Raw genomic sequence first — 20,347 nt, forward strand, 5'->3', positions numbered from 1 at the left:
AGAATGGTTATGTTGTCTGAAATACATTCCGAAATGGCTGAAACCGCTTTCCCAATCCGGTTCCCATAAAACCGGATGGTGCTATGGGAATGGGAAAAAACGTGTACACGAAATCTCTCTAATAAATAGTCAAATAATCACAAAGTGTTTCATTAGTTTACAATTTGAGCTGAGCATACCATCCGGATAACTGCAACCGGCAACCCTTCGGCAATCATGGCCCTTCGTGTGTCTGTGAATTGGCATTACTGTACGGATTTCGGGTCACAAAGGGATGTCATTTCAAAAGGCCTGCGCTCCTAGTAGCCGATGGGTTCGCCTCGGCCCGCCCATCGGTATTGCTGGGCCGGATACCGGAATGACATCCTGACCTTGTTAGTCACTGAACTCACGAAATTCACACGAAGGGTTATGCAATGAATTTTAATGTTCAGGAAATCCATATCCTCATCATTATTATTCTCGACAAATTCTAACATTCTATCATCTACTAGAAATACCTGCCAATCACCCTTTAGTGCCAACGACGACTTCATGTTCGCTTGCTTCGTCGTCTTCCAGGTCCCTCGAAAGTTCCTACAAGATTGTGCTTTCATAATCTAGGTTCTCCAACAAAGTGGAAAAGTCAAACGCGTCAATTTCAGACGGTTCAAAAGGATCAACTTCAGTGCAGGGACGTTTAATGATACCACATTTGCGGAACCCGTTGACAATGGTTGTTTTTGGTAGGCATTCCCTGGCAGTATTTACCCACTCCACATGGTCGTATCGGTCAGGCGGCGTTAGCTTGAACTTACCATCACGAATGTTTTGGACCTCGGTACGTAATATTCAACCCAACGACGGCGTAACGCACTTTTCATAGGCTTCATCCAGGCGACGTCAGCGGACTGGCAGATCCAGGTAAATGATGGAGTTCTTTTTCTAGAATGACGGTCAATTCTTCCGTCAATTGCACAACTTCATCGGAAAGTGTGCACTAAAATCGTCCCAAAGTAGAAGGACTGGTTTTCTCGATTTTCCGCTCCGGTGGCCAAAGTGGAAGGTCAAAATTGCAAGGGAGATTTTACTGTTCCACCACGCGGTAGGATTGCCAAATATCCTCGACGGGTGGCGCTCATGGAGTTCTTCAATTTCAGGCCACATGGTACGTCCAAAATCGTTTCGTTGGGACAAGTTTTTTAGAACGACTTTGGCAATTTTGGACTCACCCGTTGTGAGAACCAAAAACAATAGATACTTTACGCCATTAAAATCTGCTAACACAATTGCTGTTAGACGATCATTTTCATATCCAGAGCCCTTGATTCATACGGTCTTGGCGCCTTGTTGGTAAATTGTCTTTTTTGGTACGTATTCGTAGTTGATACCATTGTAAACGGTTTCAACACCCCTTGTAGCTACAACGTCGCGAATGCGCGCTGAAAACTCGGATAACTTCGATTCTCCTTGTGCTAGGTCCGCTTGACCAGCACGGCTCTTGGACCGCATCGCGAAGCGCCAACGTTTCATGAAGCCTTGGATCCAAGCATTGCTGGCTTTGAAGTTGTTGGGACCAAACCCCAAGTCTCAGGCAACCTCAAGGGCGCGTGATTGCAGCAACAGATTGCTTAAGGGGATCCCTTCCGAACGCAGTTCGTTGACCCAGTCAGCCAGGCCTTCCTCAGTAGCCTTGTCCAGTGTGGTGGAAGTTCCTTGTGGTTGCATAGATTTTTTAAGTCTATTGGACGGTTCGTTGGCAGCCGCCTCAATGGTAGGCCTGCACTGTTCCCAGCGGAAGATCCGCTTCCACGCCGTCTTGCGTGGGGTTCCAGTGAGTCCTGGGAAGTAGGTGTCGAGCGCATCATTTATTGATGTGTCTCTTGCTGCATGGATAATACAAAGTTTTTTCACGACTGAGTAGGATGTAGTCTTGAACAAAGGCACCTTCCGGGAAACCTTCTTGATGGATGGTCACCCAGTCGCATTGCGATGGGCTACTGGGCGTGTCGTGTCCCGCGCCATGCAATTGACAACAAAATTTCGCGCGCACATGGCACTCAATTCAATTCTCGTATACTTAATATTTATTCTTTTTGAGAGGTGACTTGTTATGCTGAGGTACCTGCAAATTTGAATATTGTATTATATTGGATTATGCAGTTTTCCTAAGTTTCCACTTGACAAATCAACTACAGTATTTGCAATTAACACAACCACAGTCTTCCTCATCCCACATTGTCGATGTTTCGTCGAACAGCACAGCAATCACAACGGTGGATCGATTCACAATAGAAACTGACTGGTATTAAATCTTATACTAACCAGTTGTCGATGCCAGCCATGCGTCATAATCAGACGGCTCTCGACCTCCTATCTAGGTGCGATTTGCCCTTGGTCATTTCCAAGGGCACACGACACACTTCTGCGGACGAGGCAGTACTTCCCCCTACAGAGGATTGCCCAGTGTCGCAGTCAACGCGCATAGCCTTGACGACGCCGTCGCTGGCGTTCTTCATGATCGAGTAGCGCAGAACTACAGCAATGCCTCCATAGAGTTGGAGGGCTGGCTCCCATAAAGCGGTGACCGGCCACGCCTTGGTGGGCTATGATGCAAATCCTCTGCTGCAGATCAACAGCGGCTCGGGGATCAAAATCTTCCCAGCGACGGTCACGTAATACCCGTCGGTGATGCTCCAAGTCACATTGGGGACGTCTTCGTCGGCAGCTTGCAAGGCTGCCTTCTGTATTCCGAGTATTTTCGTCGCCGTCAGCCTGGCGAAATCCTTGTCTTGAAGGTGCGAGACAACAACCAGTTGTTGCACCCCACTGCATGAGCAGGTCCGCCCATTCGTATGCTTCCCCTGCCACATGCTCGATGGTGTAGGTGATGGTCGTCCTCACCATAGCCTATCGCTGGAGCGTGTGTGCTTGGTATCGAGCCTCGTCAAACCCACCACTTAAAAATGCCAACGGATCGTGCTGTTGTTGATCCACGAGCTACTCCAGGGCTTCTGGCGGGATCTGCGTGCAATGAGTGTCGTTGGTATCGGTTTAAACACAGATGAACTTGTCTGCAGATGGATATGACAGCGGTGCGTCGTGCTTTCCTGGCGCTCAATGTGTGCGACCGCTACGCAAATACTTTCGAAAACTGCAAGATAAAATCTGCCCCAAACTGGCACCTGGCTCGAAGTACAAGCTTCCATGTACAGTATACAAGTGGTTATAACACCATTTTTGTGAAACTTAATCAATTACACAGGCATCTTTCATTTCGTCTGTCCGCATTCAATTTGCCTGGGCTTCATCTGGATGTACGATTTCGAGAGTCCCTTCTACCCGTTTAGGATTTTGGCGCAGCGGCTAAAGCAACATGATGGCAAGCCATTATCATCGATAACGCATGCAACATCCAAAACTACCAAAACTACTGCATGCTTCGTGAGACTTGGATTTTCTGCAACATTTGGTTCCTCGTTGACCGTTTACACTACTCTAATGACCAAAATTGCTCGAGGTGTACACATTCTACAATGCCTAGCTAACCTCAATATTGTAGCGGCTACTGCATCGATAATTTCCCACAACTTGATAAGATCTCAAGTGTCCTTGTGGAGGTTTACAACTCTCTACTGTCCTCCATCGTGTGGAGCTGTGGCTACATGGCCAAGGGCAAATTCATGCTTTACACGAAGCGTTACATGACTAACATCACAAAGGACCTTTGGTGAGTGTTAAAAAGGCGGTGGCAACGAGAACCAGCCATGAGGTGGTCATCTGGGAGGATGACAATGCATTCATATCAAAGATTCAAGCCAACATAATTCACCACACTACAGAAGTACCATACACCCCAACAAGAAATGATCTGTGCTCACAGTAGAACACTAAGAGTGCTTCCAATGCCCACATCTGCACAGTTTTTCATGCTCGTAACTTCAACATGGCAGTGTTTGCACGCTGCGAAACCTCAGAGTAAATTGGATGCAATACTCTCACGAATACTACGTAGTACAGTGCACATACCTCGCTAACCTCAACCACGACATACTGTATTAGTACATCTTTGGAAAACAGGAAAAGGAATGAAATTTACGTATTTGACGGTCGCCTTATCGATAACAAAACATAAACATCATGGATAAGTAAGCATAGGATATACTTCACAACCTTTGGCGCCAATCACAACATCATTGGAGAGCACATTATAGTGACAATTGATACCACTACTACATCCAAAATACCACGACATGCATCATTCCACGCCAACACGAATTAAAACTGAAAGGTTCTGGGAATACGCTGAGTAGTAGAACAATCATTACCTCTCAAGGCCGACCAGCCCACATGCGTCGCATGTCGCCGCCACACTGACCTAGAATACGAGCACACAGAGAGATCAAACAAAGATCGCTACACTACTTCTCAGACTTGCCTAGTGATGGCGACTAGTCTTACTTTGGTTACCTTGCGCCCCACAAGGCCACTCCTACCAAGGTCGTTGTCATCTACACGACTTACGCCATATACTGTGATATCGTACAACGATTCACTTGGTTCCCCACCATTACATGGCGTCATGTCTATCGCGCAATCCATTTCAATTTTCGATCAAACGCCATTCGGGTGATCAATCGTGATTGGTTGGTTCTATTCTCGATTTCTACTGGTTGGACGTTTCTATCGATGATCCCTATTGGTTGGAATTTTCTATCGATCACTATTTGCTTGAATTTTCCATCAATCGCTATTGGTTGGATCGTTTCTCGATAGCAATTGGTTGGATTCAGTCCTTGATTGCAATTGGTTGGAATTGTTTCTCGCTCGCTATTGGTTAGAATCACTTTCCAGTTACTATTAATATTGGTTGAAAACAAATACGTGAGGCACTTATCTGATTAACAGCGCAGCGTAGTATGTCCAGGGGTCCAAAATACGCATATTAGAGAGAACCGTGGGTGAACTCGCCCACAGTTGACACAGTTACTATTAATATTGGTTGAAAACAAATACGTGAGGCACTTATCTGATTAACAGCGCTGAGGCGTAGTATGTCCAGGGGTCCAAAATACGCATATTAGAGAGAACCGTGGGTGAACTCGCCCACAGTTGACATTGTGTATATCTATGGTATTGTATGGTAGTGGCAGACAGTTGCACAAAAATATTTTGTTTTTAAGATAGAGAGGTACTGGAGTTGGACCAATGATTTAAGCCAATCACGCATGAGTGTAACGTGATACACAGATGTCCCACCAAAATTCAAAACCAAAAATCTGCGAATTTTGCCTCGAGGACAATTCCATTGGATTCAGGAGGGGGTTTATACCTCCAACGACGAACACACAACCACAGCAGTTTATTACGGCTCTTCGCGTGGAATAGCCTTATCAAACGAACGTATGAACATCACCGATGGAATAGCTTCCCATACTTTTAGGATTCTTTGCACCATGGCCAACCTTTTTTCAGCTGTTGTCACCTTGGTCTCGTGAAGCCACTCAGTACGGCACTTCGCCTTAAAAGGGCCCATGATACCCACATCAAGTGGTTGGCGTGTACACTTCGAGTTGGGGGACAGCTCTTCCTGGACATACTGGCAAGCCGCTGATTGTCAACAACAACAACCGAAGGCGCTTCGATCTCATATCGGAGCAATTCACGGAGGTAGATGTCCCATACCCGCTCATCCACCCAGGCATTTTCTTGCACCGCATAGATGGCTCCTCGTGGATACGTTGGCAGTTCGGTCTGTTCGACCAGACCGCCCGGCTGGCCATGGACAATGACGAATGGCGGCAACTTCCGGTCTATACATTATAATACCGTCAGCTCGAACACCTAGCACTGCTGTCACTCTGTCCGAGTGCTTCTGCTGTTTGTCCACCTTCGACGACTCGCCAATCCGAGCTCATGTGCGCCGTGGAGGCATGCGGGGTCATAAGCGGTGTACTTTGGCCAGAACGACTTGGCGTACTCGACACGCGTTGCGCGGAGCTCGGCCTGCGTCTTCTTTGGCACGCATGGTACCCGCTGGGAGAAGCCGTGTCCGTGGGCAAAAGCTTGGCACCACCCAAGAAGACATTTGTACGCTCGAACCTGGTCTGGCTTGCTGTCGAGGTAGGCATCCAGCCATGGCTGTTGGTGTGTCTTGAGCCATGTGACGACGTGTGCAGTGGTCAAGAACTTTTCAATGTCACGGACGCTATCCATGAATTTGACGAGGTCGGCGCCAAAGCTGCTGACGGACTCCAGCTGGCCATGTCCGTCCAGAGTCGTGTTGCTGCCCCGTTTCACTGACTCCAGGTACTCGTGCTTTTGTTTAAGCCACCCGCGTAGTGTTGCAATTGGAATATGCTCCTGCCGCGCGAATTGACGGTCGCTGCAGCATAGACCGAGATCGGAATGTTTCCGCAGAAGTGTCTCTATTGTGCCAATACAATACTGTTGTTGTTTCCTTTTGGGAAGTAGTGTTGTACGTCGGTACGGCTTCAACAGCAGCTTTCGTATTTGCTTGCGCCTTGGGGCCATCGGTCGTCGCGGTTGAGCTCCCTCTGGCATGGAAGCACGTTTGAATTTCAAGCATGTACTTTATTTGAACAGACCAATAGGATAGTTTTTTTGCTGTATTCTCTCCAATAAGAGCTATCGATTTTTTATCTATGATTGGCTAAAAGTGCATTGTAATTTGACATCGGATCAGTTGACACAATGAAAAATATGTCAACTGTTCTACTGTGGGTGAGTTCACCCACGGTTCTCTGTATATGTACAGTATGATGCAAAACGTTAAGACACCTATAATTTCACCCATAACTTGATCAAATTGTATTGCAAGGTTTTAATATCGAAATCATCGTCATGGCCCCCACAATGAACGTGACTGAAAGATAGACCACCAACAACTCGCGGAAAAGGCAAGGGGTAAATTATCTGATTATGATAGTGTGCAAAATGATAAGAACAAACTAAATTCTGCTCAATACTTGTCAACCAAGACACAATCTCCACAAAAAACAACTATTAGTAGTTAATTGGCTTTCCTGATGACTTCAACACAGCAATGCATCGGGACTTCATGGCTGCGAATATTTAGGACCCATGGCATTCCAGTGCAACAGGATCGTATTTTTCAGCTCCCCCGTTGTAGAATACTGCTTGCCATCACCATACACTCGTTGGCAAAGGTACCCCCACACGTTTTCAATTGGATTGAGATCGGGGGAAAGCGCGGGCCACTCCATCATGGCTACGCCATTGTCGTTGAGAAACTCGCTCGTCTCTTTGGACGGAATCGAGGCATTAGAAAGGTTTAGCAACTCATCTTTATCATTACCCTCAAATGTTTCTGCCAAAAGCGGAAGTATGCCTGTCAAAACTAGTTAATGATACTGCGAAACTTTATTCCAAATCATTTGATTTGGAGGATTGTGAGGACAACCATCATTGTCCTCACATACCATTTTCACTGAAATCCACCCAACCATGGCCACCCCGACCAAGCGACGCAATTTCACCGAAGGGGAAGACATCATGCTACTTCGGCAAGTCACGCTGGAAATGCTGTTCGAAGCACGACGTGACCAAGTCATGGAGCGTTGGGCTGAAGTAGCGTCGGGATTGAACACGGCCGATGAATTCAGACGCACGGACATCGATGCCAAGAAAGCATGTAACCATTTCATCCTCCTTCTCGATGCCCATCGAAAGGCCAACAACCAGTCCCAACAAGCGTCCGGTGTTGCAGAGGACGTTGGTGAGAAGGTGGTCCTCCTAGACGACCTGTTGGCGGCGTACGATGATGTTAAGGGCACCGAAGCGCGGCGCGCCGAAGCAAATCGACACGCGGCTGAACAAATGGAAGCGATGGAGAGCCAAATTCGTGCCGAAGCTCTCGAATCCGTGGGAAAACGAAAACGGGACAAAGACGGCGACGACACTGTCACATGTGGAGGTAAATTCATGACTGTTTTTACACTCATGCATGATCAAGCCCAAGCCGACCTTGAGTTTCAACGTACAAAATTTGAAACTGAAGTGAATGAACGGCGTTTGGACAGCCAGCTTTTGGCAGAACAACTTCGCCAGCAGCCGCAATCAATGATTGCTCTGATGAAATTGATAGTCAAAAAGTCTACTAATAATTAACAAAGATAGAAATTATATTAGATTTCAATTATCTGTAACGTGTCGAGGTATTGGCGTAAGGTTGGAGACGCCAAGTTGAAAAATTCGCTAATTTGGTTTCCACGGAAATAGCAGCAATGACAATTGGTTAGCAGCATTGCAATAGCAACTACCTTAGCCACAGGGGAGAGACGGATTTTCGATAATATTTTAAACGAAATGTATACCAAGAGCGTGTTTACCAGCTTGAAGTTCTATTCCACTGATTGTCGAACGCGGCTCATCCACTTGTTGAACTGCATTTTTTTGTTGCTGAAGTTAATCCCCTTGAATCCCGAAATCAAGTAAGGCACAATTCCATACGCTGGATCGCCATACATCGCTTTCCCCCAAAACACGTTTCGGCGCCCCCCCAGGTACTTGATCAACCCGCTCTCACGCAGCATGGTCGCATCGTGGCGCCGACCTTCGACCGGGCCAAAAAAGTGCACACAGATACCGTCAGGTGCAGTGACTCCCTGATAGTTGAGGCAGTGGATGAGCTTGTGCCCGCTGAAAATTTGTTTTTGTAGGTTAGCGCCATCTCCCGTCGCTGTGATGCGGCATGTTTGGATTTTGGTGCCGTCGATGAAGCCAAAAACGTTTGAAAGAGGCGTCCCCTTGGAGGCGACAGCACTGTAGTACCGATCAATGTTCTTGGCAACGAGTTTTTCGTTGAAATACAGTAAAGACCCCCACTGCGCGTACAGCACGTTGATGACGTGCATGAAAATGTCACACAAGTCGGAACGCGATCGTGCAAAGGTTTTAGTCATAGTGTGGAACCGAACGGGGAACGCCAACCGACCCAACAACACACACATGGCCTCGTCCCGGTGCACTGTTCTGCGTTATGATCACTGCAGGCAAACCAAGAACAAAACCAACTGCTTGATACCAGCGATGTCGAAACGATAGTCCAGGATAGCAGTGGCGTCAGTTGACGTCTCGAGCGAGAAACGTATATCGGGGATGAGAGGTCGTTCCACGACATAGGCAGCCATTAGTGCAAGCAAGGTCGCTCGTTGGCGCAGAGTCTTGGCGAAGGGGACAAGCTGCATGAGGTTACGCTGTGTGATTGACATGGTCGCGGTACCGATACTTCGTATGGCAACACCAGCATCCAACGAAAGTATCCGTATTTCTCTCTTATCCGGTTTATTGTGATGACAAGGATGGCAAAAGAGTTGCGAAACGAATAATATTTTGTCATTATCATTATCCTTGTCGCCGAATTTGTCGAATATGTGAGGATGAGGGTAATGTAAAGATGAGTTGCTAAACCTCTCTATTGTCGTTCTGAAAAACGAACTCAATGGCAAAGTGAGCATGCGCTGAGGGTAGCATGCAGTCGGAAATTGTCTCGCGCTCGAACTCCGTCAGCTGCGCGCCAATGCCCATGAGGCCACAGAGAGGTGTTCAGTGGCCACAGAATGAAATGTGATGTGCCTTTCATGGCTTGCCCACGTGTCCTTCGTTTGAATTCGTGTTAGGCGGGAAGATTTCTCTTATGTTTTTAACGTATTGCACATGTATCGAAACAGTTTTTTTAAGAATATCTCTTACATTTGTATCCAAATTGTGTCATTTTGGTCTCGCTTCACTGTGCTTTTCACGGTGAATCAAACACTACCTTCAGAAGTGAATGTCCTTTGATATTCAATGAGATAGCTCAAATATACTTGGCATCTTAACGTTTTGCATCAGACTGTGTATATTTTAGCTACTCAGTGCATACATAAGGTAAATGATCGAATTCTCGGACACGATTTGCTAACAACTTGTTTTTCGACTTTGATTGGACGTAAGTCAGTAACTAAACATCCTCTCAAAAATCTGAAAGTACCACTCGAAAATACAATTCCTGGAGTTTTTTTTACTGCCTCATAGATACTCAATCAATGATAATTGCGATTTGTACTAAAATAAATACATGGAGTAAAATTAGTGATGACAATTTCGATGCACCATAATTCTCGGACATAGAATTACCTTACATTTTGTATTGAAGTAAAATAATTTACAAAATATACGCCCCAAATACAATGCACGTATTATAATACCGATGGTGGACAAAAGTCATTATATTACACAACATTTTAATAATTGCATAAAAAAATTACTTCTTCTGCTTGACTGGACGGACTGCAGATGCATGAAGTTCTTCCCGAGTGTACCATTCCAGGTTAGAGGACACACGCTTCCATTCTTTAATTTCCTTATTCTGCGGGGGTAAGGTCAATACTTCCTCTCTCACGTGCTCCTTCGTCTTCAACCATGCTGCAGAGGCACTTCTCATGGAGTTCACCTGTGCCAGAGACAACCGATTCAGCATCTTCGGCAACGACAACGGCCATATACCACAAGTACGAAACCCGTTCTCTACAGCCTTGTTTCTCTTCTCAACCCCAACCGCCGGCAAAACTGCATTAAACGCCTCACCAGCCACTTGTAGCGCTGTTTGGCGAGGCAACGTTGTCGTGTTCATGGCCTGGAGATGTTGGGTTACACCTTGCGTGATCTTCCTCTTGAAGGTGCGAAACAGGGCGACATCAAGCGGCTGCAGTAAATGCGTGGAGTTTGGAGGCAGTCGAACAATGAAGATCCCGTACGCTTCACAAATGGGTAAGCTGTTGCTCGTGAGGTGGGATGAACAATTGTCGAGTACAAGCACAGCGAGTCGGGCGTTGCGTCGACGCAGTTTCCATTCACCAAAACATTCTAACCAACTGTCAAAATAGGTCACCATTCATGAATGCCTTGGGGGTCGCTGACACCATGGCGTCGGCTACTGGGCATGTCTCCAAGACGGAGGTCTCGCAACTTTGGCCTCGGAGAATGAACGCTGGAGGTACATGAGTTCCATCCGCAGCGACGGCAGCTACGATAGTCAAGTGGTAGGAGTCAGTCTGATCGCCTTTCCAAACATTCTTCGAATCCCTTACAGCGATGACCTTCTTCGTAGATCCTTTGGTCTTGAAGCTTGTTTCGTCAACGTTGTAGACATCCGATGCGGTGCATGCGAAGCCGATGCATCCCTTGACGAGGTCGAAAAAGTACTTCATGACTCCTTCCTTGGTGACCGAGTTCCGTGCGTGACTCAGTCTCTGCGCCACACGAGTCGTAAGGTCATGATGCCGTCGAACGAAACCAGCAAACCAGCCGATGCTGAGCGTTCTGGGTACACCGTCGTGGTACGACAGAATCTTTCCAGCCTTGATCAGCACCTCGTATCGCTCAACAGGCCAGCCAGTGCACTGCATAGCGACTATCCAAGCGACAAGGTCTTCCTCCAAGTCCTCTGGAATGGCTGGTTTAGCTCCACGTTTGCCAATCGTAATAGAACCCGTCTCATCGATGTCGTCGAGTGTGGGTGGCATTTGCGAACTGTGTACGTTTCCGCGGTTATCTCAGTCGATTTTAGTTGTACTTGGCGCCAAACGATCGGGCCAATCAGCGTGGTGATTTTCCACTTAATTTGACGAAAAACGGATTAATATTGACGGATTTAGGTGCAAAAGAGTGGGTGGTGATGGAACTCTGTGTATTTTTATTGTTTGTGGTAATATTATTGGTGTTAAAAGTGGTGAAGTCAAGCAGAAGTGGTGGATATTATCATATCCAATAGAATTGGTTCACAAAAAAATAGAGCCTACTGATTGGTCAAAACTCCAATGTCCGAGAATTCGATCATTTACCTTAATGCATACCACTCTGTTCCGAAATCTTAGTCCAATTGTTTTCTCATTGGCGGCATTTTTCTAAAACGTAGTATTTGAAGCAGTGGATTGGTCCACATGAAAGCGCAAGATCTCTACTTTGATTGGCTAGTTTTCGTTTCTTCCAAGTCGTTTTGCTCGAAAAATTACATCGCTCCAAAGTGAGCACATCGGGTCACGACCATATAAACCTCTCCGGAGAGAGACCATTATTCATTCCACAGTCTGCAAACTTCGACGCTCGCACAACCACCACACCAAGGATGCTGGAGAACCACGTGGAGCACATATCATCGCACAATGATGTTGTGAGGACTGAAAGGAACCTTAAACCGACGGAGCGTCGCGCGGTGTTCGAGCAGCTGCTAGAACGATCCATTGGTGGAAAGCTCCCGTACGGAGCAATCCGAGATGTGGCACGTGTGTACTGTTGCCATTCTCGAACAATTGTACGCATTTGGAAGCAAGGACGACTCTCTCAAAGCCGCAACCATGGACTTGCGGATGTCGCGGCAAAAATGAAGGGTATTACCCCTATAACATAATTTTTCTATACAAAAATATCAATTCATGCAATTATCAAGTTATACGGATTTACTCGATTAGGAAATTCTGGACGCAAGAAAACCCGGACCGCCGAGGAAATCAAAGCCGCTGTTCAAGGGGTCCCTCAATACCATCGGCAGACGTTGCGAGCGTTAGCTGCGAATTGCCATGTACCAACGACTACCCTCGTCCGCCACATGAAGGAGCACGGGAAGCTGAAGGCCCGGAGCAGCTACGTCAAGCCCATGCTGACAGAAGAGAACATCGGCACAAGGCTTGCCTTCGTGAAGAGCTTCCTGCGACCCTTGTCAGGTGGGACCATTGGCTTCTCCAATATGCACGATTTGGTGCATATTGATGAAAAATGGTTCTACCTGACAAGAGTCAAAAAGAAGTTCTATGTCTATGACGACGAAGAAGTTGCAGCAAGGTTCGTCAAGTCGAAGAGCTTCATTACCAAGGTCATGTTTCTGGGCCGCGGTTGCACGGCCACGCTACGACCCCACAAGGAAGACATTCTTCGACGGCAAGATCGGCGTGTGGCCTTTTGTTGAAGTCGTTGCCGCCAAACGCACAAGCAAGAATCGTGTCAAGGGTACCCCTGTGACCGTGCCACAAACGGTAAACAGCGATATTTATAAGGCCTTCGTGTTGGACAAGGTAGTTCCTGCCATATGTGAGCGATTCCCCTTCGGCGATCAAGGAAGAGGTGTACGAATCCAGCAAGATAACGCAAGTCCTCACCGTCACGTCACGACAGCGTTGCTTCGCAGTACGGGGGTTGAAAATATCACTGTTATCAACCAGCCACCGAATAGCCCCGACTTTAATGTCTTAGATTTAGGGTTCTTTAACTCTATTCAAAGTCTACAGCATCAAAAATGCACTCGAACCATCGAGGAACTTATTGATGCTGTCAAAACCGCGTTCTTTGAGTTGCCAATGGACACTGTATCAAAAACATTCATAACGTTGCAAAAAGTGATGCAAATGTCTATGGAAATGCTGGGAAGCAACAACTACAAACTTCCACGCATGAAAAAGGACGCTACCATTGCCAACTTTGCCGCGTATAATGTTCAATGTGATGCATCGAGTCTTGAAGGCGCACTTCTTCACTTGGATCTACGCCTTGGAGATGAGTCTCAACTTGAGGATCTGGTCAATTCGCACGAATAAGTGGAGTTCGAAGAATAATAAAAAATGCATTAAAGTTTTGTTGGTTGTTATGGTATTTTAGAGTTCAATACAAAATATAAGATGTTTTGGTCATTGTCGGTATACTTTAATTAAGTCAAAAGAAGTGGACGAAGATTCCGGTACAGAGTAGTAATTGTTACTGGTACATACTGTAAGACTGAAATACATTGTGCACATTATGCAATATATGCGCATTAGTGTACATATTTTTACTCCAGCGTTTCGTGGACAGTCGATACGTCCCAGTAGCAGCGGTTGCACTTAAGGAAGAGGGTCGCCTCAATCATGATGGGATGGAGTGAAAAACGGTCGAGGCCAATCAATGCACACGCCATGCTGAAAAGACGCTCGGCTATGCTTGACGTTAGAGTGACAACATAGGTGTCATTCTCGTCGGCCAGGCGCGCACGTTTCAACGCCATGGTAATACCCATAAATATTTATGCTTTATGCATATTATTTTATTTCGACCCCTGAGTATATCCCAATATCCACAGCGGGCCGTGCCGAAGACGCAGTTCCCGCCCCAGCACGCGTACTTGTGGTCGATGGAAAAGACAGACCGCTTGGGAGCACTGCTATTTGTGGTTCACGTACGGGGGTAGATTTGATTCAAGTCCAGGGCCAGTCAGTCCACCTGCGCTTGGCGCATCCGTGTAGTCGTCGAGAAAGACAATGTGCAGGAGCCCAAAGTGGATCGAGTAGTACATGCTGACATTGTTGGGTTGGCCTGCGTGATGGGGGTGGCAGCTCGGTTGAGGTAGTCGAGGTAGTTTTCATGGCTGTAGCCCGTGCAGGATTGGATCACTTCGTGGTTGCCGTTGATGCCAGCCGCGGGGAGTTTGGAAAATATGGGCTGCTGCAACTGGTAACGTTATCACTTCTTTTGGTTGCTGTTGGCGTACGAGTAGTCCCCCATGATCTAGATGGCTTGCATGACCAGGGTCTGCACGGGCATAAGCAGTAGGGTGAACGACCATCGCCTCTAAGTCTGCGCCCCCCACTATACTAAACACGGTGGGGCTGGCATTGACACCAGGGGCGACACAAACGTCGACGAAAACAGGCTATCCACGCTCTTCGAGTACTTCGTCGCTGGGTCCTAGCCACAGAAGCTTGTCGTGTGCAAGTACAGAGACATTTGTTTCGTCAATGTGCACACGGAGCCAGTGGTGCGTGCTACCTTGTTTTGGTTGTTCATGTTCGAGTCGAATGTGACCGCATAGGGCTGTTAGAGACACCCCGTGCGCACAGTCTAGTGCTCGGTTGGTCATGGCCAAATGGTCTCGGTCACCCAAGGCCATTTGGCTTTCCTTCACCAATCAACCACGAGACTATGGTTGTGTTAATTGTAAATGAACTCAAGGCAATATTCTATCGAAATTACCCCCTGATAGCTACCGCTTAATATATTTCACGGATTTGAAACATATTTTTCATACTACCCCAGTAATACTTCAGTTAAGCCGACTTCTTGTCGTCACGCCAATGTTCGACGAGATTGGTGAAGATGCCGTTGGGGTTCTTGAGCAATTGCGCGGGCGTGTCGAACTCGGCCGCCGATCCCTTGTCCATCACGAGGATGCGGTCGCTGTCCAAGATGGTGTTGATGCGATGCGCAATCGTGAGACACGTGCAGTCCTTGAACGAGTCGTGGATGCTTTCTTGGATCAGTCGGTCCGTGTTGGCATCGATCGACGCCGTGGCTTCGTCCATCAAAATCACCTTGGACTTCTTCAGCAGCGCACGGGCGATGCAAATCAACTGCCGCTCGCCCACGCTGAAGTTCTGGCCACGCTCGCCCACCTTGTCGTCCAACGCCGTCACGGCCTGGTGCAGATTCGCACGCTTGATGGCCGTCCAAATGGCATCGTCGCCGCACCGGTCGAACGGATCCAAGTTGGACCGGATGGTGCCTGAAAACAGCACTGGGTCCTGGGGAATGATCGACACTTTGTCCCGGAGGTCGTGCAGGCCGATCGTCGAAATGTCCACGTCGTCCAGGGTGATAACTCCGCCATCCAACTCCACCAACCGCATCAACGCCACCACGAGCGACGACTTGCCAGCGCCCGTACGCCCCACAATCCCAATCTTCTCGTTGGCGTTGATCGTAAACGTCAGCTGTCGCAACACTCGGGGAAGGCCCCTGCGGTATCGCAGATCCACGTCCTTAAAGGTGAGTTTGCCTTGGGATGGCCATTTCGCGTTTTCCAATTCCAGCTGCTTGATGGGCTCGGCCTTCAATTCCGCCTCCGCTTCCATCGTCGTGTACGCGTGGATGCGCTCGACGCTGACCATTTTGGATTGCACCATACTCAACATGCGGACACTCGAGTTGAGATTTTGAGTGACGTTGAACGCATACGACAGCGACACACCCGCCAATCCAGCAAAGGCCACGCCAGCGTTGGCTTCATGGCCCAACACGGCAAACAGTGCCGCCGCCGTGGCGACCACTGTGCCCGCAAATTCCAAGCGCAGCGAGAGCCAGCAATTGGCGCTGAAGTTCAAAAAGTACGCGCGCTGGTTGCGATCGAGCATGTCTTCGTTGCGAGCGGCAAACTGAGGCTCCACGCCAAAGGCTCGGATGGTGGGAAGGCCTTCCAGAGTTTCGGTGAGCAAGGCATACACAGGGGAGCGGGAGATGCTGTCCAACCGTTGCAATTCCCGCGATGTCTTGATGAAGTAGCGCTGGCTGGCATAGTACAAGATGCCCAACGGGATCAAAATGACGGAAAACCACGGTGTCACATATATCACTGTGCAAATGGTCGTGATGACGCTGAACACCGTGCCGAACAACATGCCCCAGACCCCAGGAATCGTCTCGTCGATCGCGTACACGTCCTTGCTCATGCGGTTCACGATGCGGCCCAACGGAGTGGTGTCGAAGAACGACATGGGCGCACGAAGCACTTGGGTCAGCAACTGGTTGAACATGAGCGTGGACCCGCGAAGACCCGTCACGTACAGCACCAGACTTTGCACAAACATGAGCGTGATCACTCCCACGTTTAGCCCCATGAAGATGTACAGGTAGTAAAACTGACTGTGCGCTGTGTCGGCCGCGCTTTCACTCCAGTACGACAGCCAAAACGTAGACAACAAGTTGACGCAGTTGGTCAGGACGTAGAAGAATATCACGATGAACCCCATGCCCAAGCCACCGCACGCATCGATCCACACCTTGTACGTTGACCACGGCACGTCGCCGGTACTGCGGTCTTCGTCGGAAATCAAAGCGGCGTTGGCGACCTTATCCGTGTCCACGTCGCTGCGGTTGGATTCGGTGCGTTGGCGCGTATCATGTTCTCGCTCGTCTTCTTCTTGATCGTTTTCACGAGGCGAGTCGGTGTCTTCTTCCTTGTTGGGGGCTTCTTGAACGCTTTCCATCATCTTGGCCAAGACCCCGTCGACCTTGTCCACCAAACTCTGGTACGCTCCTTGTTCGACGATGCGACCCTGCTCCAGCACCACCACCGAGTCGCAGTCCTTGAGGAAGTTGAGTCCGTTCGTGACCAACACGACCAACTTGCCATTCAACGCCGTCTTGATGCACTGCTTGAAAATGTCCGACCCCACATGGGCGTCCACCGCCGCCAGCGGGTCGTCCAACAAGTAAATGTCCGCATCTATACATCATCATCATCACAACCACCACCTATTTGAAGAAAACGAAGGCATTTGATAACCATACCTTGGTACACGGCCCGGGCGATGGCCACACGGGTGCGCTGTCCGCCACTCAAGTTGATTCCTTTTTCGCCGATTTCAGTGAGGTCGCCACCAGGCAAAATCTTGAGATCTTCCAAGAGGCTGCTCACACGAATGGCAGTTTGGTACCGCGCGTGGTCGAAGGCCAATCCAAACGTGATGTTGTCTCGCAGAGTTGCGTTTTGGATGAATGGCTGCTGGCTCACATATGCCACAGACCCAGAGCGGTGTACTTGGCCTACTCCATTTATTAATATATCAAAGTTGCCATTGAAATCATTTTTTACCTTTGGCGCAGCGAGCATCGCCCAAGATCCCAGACAACAGCGTACTCTTGCCAGACCCGACGGCCCCCACCACCGCCACCAAGCTCCCGTCGGCGACTTTAAGGTTGAGATTGTGCAAGATAGGCCCAACTTCGGCGTTTTTCACGGCATTGGTGTCTTGGGCCGCATCCCATTCAAAGTCAGCATGTTGGAGCAAGATGGCGGTTTCCTTCAACGGTCCCGCGGTCACCGGCTCGCGCTCTTCCATCGCGAAGAACTCTTCCAAGCGCGAGAAACTCACTTGCGCTTCCACGAGGAAGTGGATCACGCTGGGCAGCATGAACAGCGGGAGGCGCAAGATGTTGAACAGCGCCAGCGACGTCAGCGCCGTACCCACGTCCAGCGAATTGCCCATGTAAATGTACGCAAAGAACGACGCGACCGTGACCAACGATGGCACGCCATTCAACACCATGCTGGACCCCGCGCGGGCGTACATGTATGTGCGAAGGCGGTCCAGTTCGTTGCTGCGAAACTGCATCACGCGGTTTGTAAACGCGTTTTCCCACGCCTGGAGCTTGATCACTTTGATGCCACTGAGCACTTCGTACACGACCTTGACGCGTTCGTCCTTGACCGCCATGAGCGCCCCTTGCTGCGTTCGCATGTACTTGGAGATCACGGCCGTCGCGGGAATGATCAGTAGCATGACAATCACACCGGCAAGGAACGCTACGCCTAATTGCAAGTACAACAAGTAGGACGAAATGATGATCTGAAACAGCGCGAACCAGGTCGCATGCAGGTAGATGGCTATGTCCTGAACCCGCTGGGCGTCTACACTCATGAGGTTGGTGATTTGCCCTGTCGACTTCTTGGCGCGGGCCGACGTCGCCAGGACAAGCGACTTTTGGTACACGGCCGTAACAACCGCCGAACGGAAGCGCAACCCGGTTTCAAAGCACAGGAAAAGGTACTGACGAAATGAAAACGACTGCACAACCCCCGAGACAAAGATCGCCAACGCATATTGCAATCCCGTGCTCAATTCCGCAGCGGGGTCGCTCAGGAACTCAATGATGTACTTGATCACCATCGGTCCGACAAACTGCAGCAAATCGTTCAAAAGCTTGAGGAACCCGGCTGCTGCAAACGGGCCGCCAAACGAACCAGCCAGTGCCCACCAAAGGCGCGGCTTCGGCTTCGTGAGTTCATGCTCCCAGTTCTTCTTGAACGTCAACGAGATTTGCGCGGCGCGGTCGTCAACATTCAACTGGTACAAGTCGTCGAACTCGAGGGGGCGCTTGTTCCCAAGATCCAAGAGCGGCGTGAGCCACGAGAAGAAAACGTTGCTCATGCACCCGCCCAGTTCAGCAGGACTCTTGCCTCCCAACTCATGATCCGTCGTCGGTCCCTTCCTCACAAGGGGCAGACGCTCCCCCTTCTTGTAAACGATGGACGCCATCGACACGATCTCTCGGTTGGCGGACAAAATCTGAAGTGCGTACCTAGGTCGTGTTCACAACATTCAATCTGGGACACTGATCGCATCGGTTGCCAAAGGTTTCCCTCATTGACATATGTGACTGTCGCACGCGATCAGTTTCCATCGCCCCGGTCACAGTATTAGGTATTTTGCACCTCTGAACTACAGTGTAGGTACAAACATTCACGAGCCAACGCCATTCATTGGCAACAGTACAAACTTCGTGATGGTTTTGGGGTTACCAGTACAGGGTTACGGGTTAAAAAGTGTGGATTTTGCAATGATTACTAGTACCACTATAGACTACAAATTGTATGAATGTTTGTACCTACACTGTAGTTCAGAGGTGTAAAAGTAAAATAACTGTAAGGTAAATGATCGAATTCTCGGACACGATTTGCTAACAACATGTTTTTCGACTTTGATTGGACGTAAATCAGTAACTAAACATCATCTCAAAAATCTGAAAGTACCACTCGAAAATACAATTCCTGGAGTTTGTTTTACTGCCTCATAGATACTCAATCAATGATAATTGCGATTTGTACTAAAATAAATACATGGAGTAAAATTAGTGATGACAATTTCGATGCACCTTAATTCTCGGACATAGAATTACCTTACATTTTGTATTGAAGTAAAATAATTTACAAAATATACGCCCCAAATACAATGCACGTATTATAATACCGATGGTGGACAAAAGTCATTATATTACACAAAATTATATTAATTGCATAAAAAAATTACTTCTTCTGCTTGACTGGACGGACTGCAAATACATGAAGTTCTTCCCGAGTGTACCATTCCAGGTTAGTGGACACACGCTTCCGCTCTTTAATTCCCTTCTTCTGCGGGGGTAAGGTCAATACTTCCTCTCTCACGTGCTCCTTCGTCTTCAACCATGCTGCAGAGGCACTTCCCATGTATTTTTATTGTTTGTGGCAATACTATTGGAGTTAAAAGTGGTGAAGTCAAGAAGAAGTGGTGAATATTATCATATCCAATAGAATTGGTTCACACAAAAATTGAGCCTACTGATTGGTCAAAACTCCAATGTCCGAGAATTCGATCATGTCCGAGAATTCGATCATTTACCTTACTACTGACAGGAGGGTGTACAGAACTGCAACGGTAACACTGTAGGTACTGGATATGAGTACACTAAAAGACCCATGGGACTTATACGTATACTTCGAAGTACTACGTAGTATATGATAATTTGTACGGAAATCCTTGCCCCATGTTGATCAGTGATTGGACAG

The 20,347-nt window shown here is 48.2% G+C and overlaps 6 protein-coding genes across 6 annotated transcripts; 2 read left to right on the forward strand and 4 right to left on the reverse strand.

Annotated features, from left to right (window-relative positions):
• Positions 1-5,483: 5,483 nt before the first annotated feature.
• Positions 5,484-6,513, reverse strand: H257_14498 (hypothetical protein; the record flags this gene model as incomplete). The annotated part of the gene is made up of 4 exons (XM_009842335.1): positions 5,484-5,500; positions 5,580-5,792; positions 5,877-6,407; positions 6,462-6,513. The coding sequence occupies 4 exons, from the start codon at positions 6,511-6,513 to the stop codon at positions 5,484-5,486; spliced, it is 813 nt and encodes a 270-aa protein (XP_009840637.1).
• Positions 6,514-7,467: 954 nt separating this feature from the next.
• Positions 7,468-8,086, forward strand: H257_14499 (hypothetical protein; the record flags this gene model as incomplete). Its single annotated transcript, XM_009842336.1, has 2 exons — positions 7,468-7,936; positions 8,043-8,086. 2 exons carry the CDS (start codon positions 7,468-7,470, stop codon positions 8,084-8,086), a joined length of 513 nt encoding a protein of 170 aa, XP_009840638.1.
• A 277-nt stretch (positions 8,087-8,363) lies between these two features.
• Positions 8,364-9,233, reverse strand: H257_14500 (hypothetical protein; the record flags this gene model as incomplete). The annotated part of the gene is made up of 2 exons (XM_009842337.1): positions 8,364-8,989; positions 9,047-9,233. 2 exons carry the CDS (start codon positions 9,231-9,233, stop codon positions 8,364-8,366), a joined length of 813 nt encoding a protein of 270 aa, XP_009840639.1.
• A 2,897-nt stretch (positions 9,234-12,130) lies between these two features.
• On the forward strand, positions 12,131-13,592 carry H257_14501 (hypothetical protein; the record flags this gene model as incomplete). The annotated part of the gene is made up of 3 exons (XM_009842338.1): positions 12,131-12,392; positions 12,474-12,893; positions 13,258-13,592. 3 exons carry the CDS (start codon positions 12,131-12,133, stop codon positions 13,590-13,592), a joined length of 1,017 nt encoding a protein of 338 aa, XP_009840640.1.
• Positions 13,593-14,241: 649 nt separating this feature from the next.
• Positions 14,242-14,917, reverse strand: H257_14502 (hypothetical protein; the record flags this gene model as incomplete). The annotated part of the gene is made up of 3 exons (XM_009842339.1): positions 14,242-14,472; positions 14,519-14,680; positions 14,747-14,917. 3 exons carry the CDS (start codon positions 14,915-14,917, stop codon positions 14,242-14,244), a joined length of 564 nt encoding a protein of 187 aa, XP_009840641.1.
• Positions 14,918-15,074: 157 nt separating this feature from the next.
• Positions 15,075-19,061, reverse strand: H257_14503 (hypothetical protein; the record flags this gene model as incomplete). The annotated part of the gene is made up of 3 exons (XM_009842340.1): positions 15,075-17,248; positions 17,314-17,568; positions 17,618-19,061. 3 exons carry the CDS (start codon positions 19,059-19,061, stop codon positions 15,075-15,077), a joined length of 3,873 nt encoding a protein of 1,290 aa, XP_009840642.1.
• Positions 19,062-20,347: the final 1,286 nt, after the last annotated feature.

The sequence above is a fragment of the Aphanomyces astaci genome (assembly GCF_000520075.1).
Source record: "Aphanomyces astaci strain APO3 unplaced genomic scaffold supercont1.58, whole genome shotgun sequence".
Taxonomy (NCBI): domain Eukaryota; phylum Oomycota; class Saprolegniomycetes; order Saprolegniales; family Verrucalvaceae; genus Aphanomyces; species Aphanomyces astaci.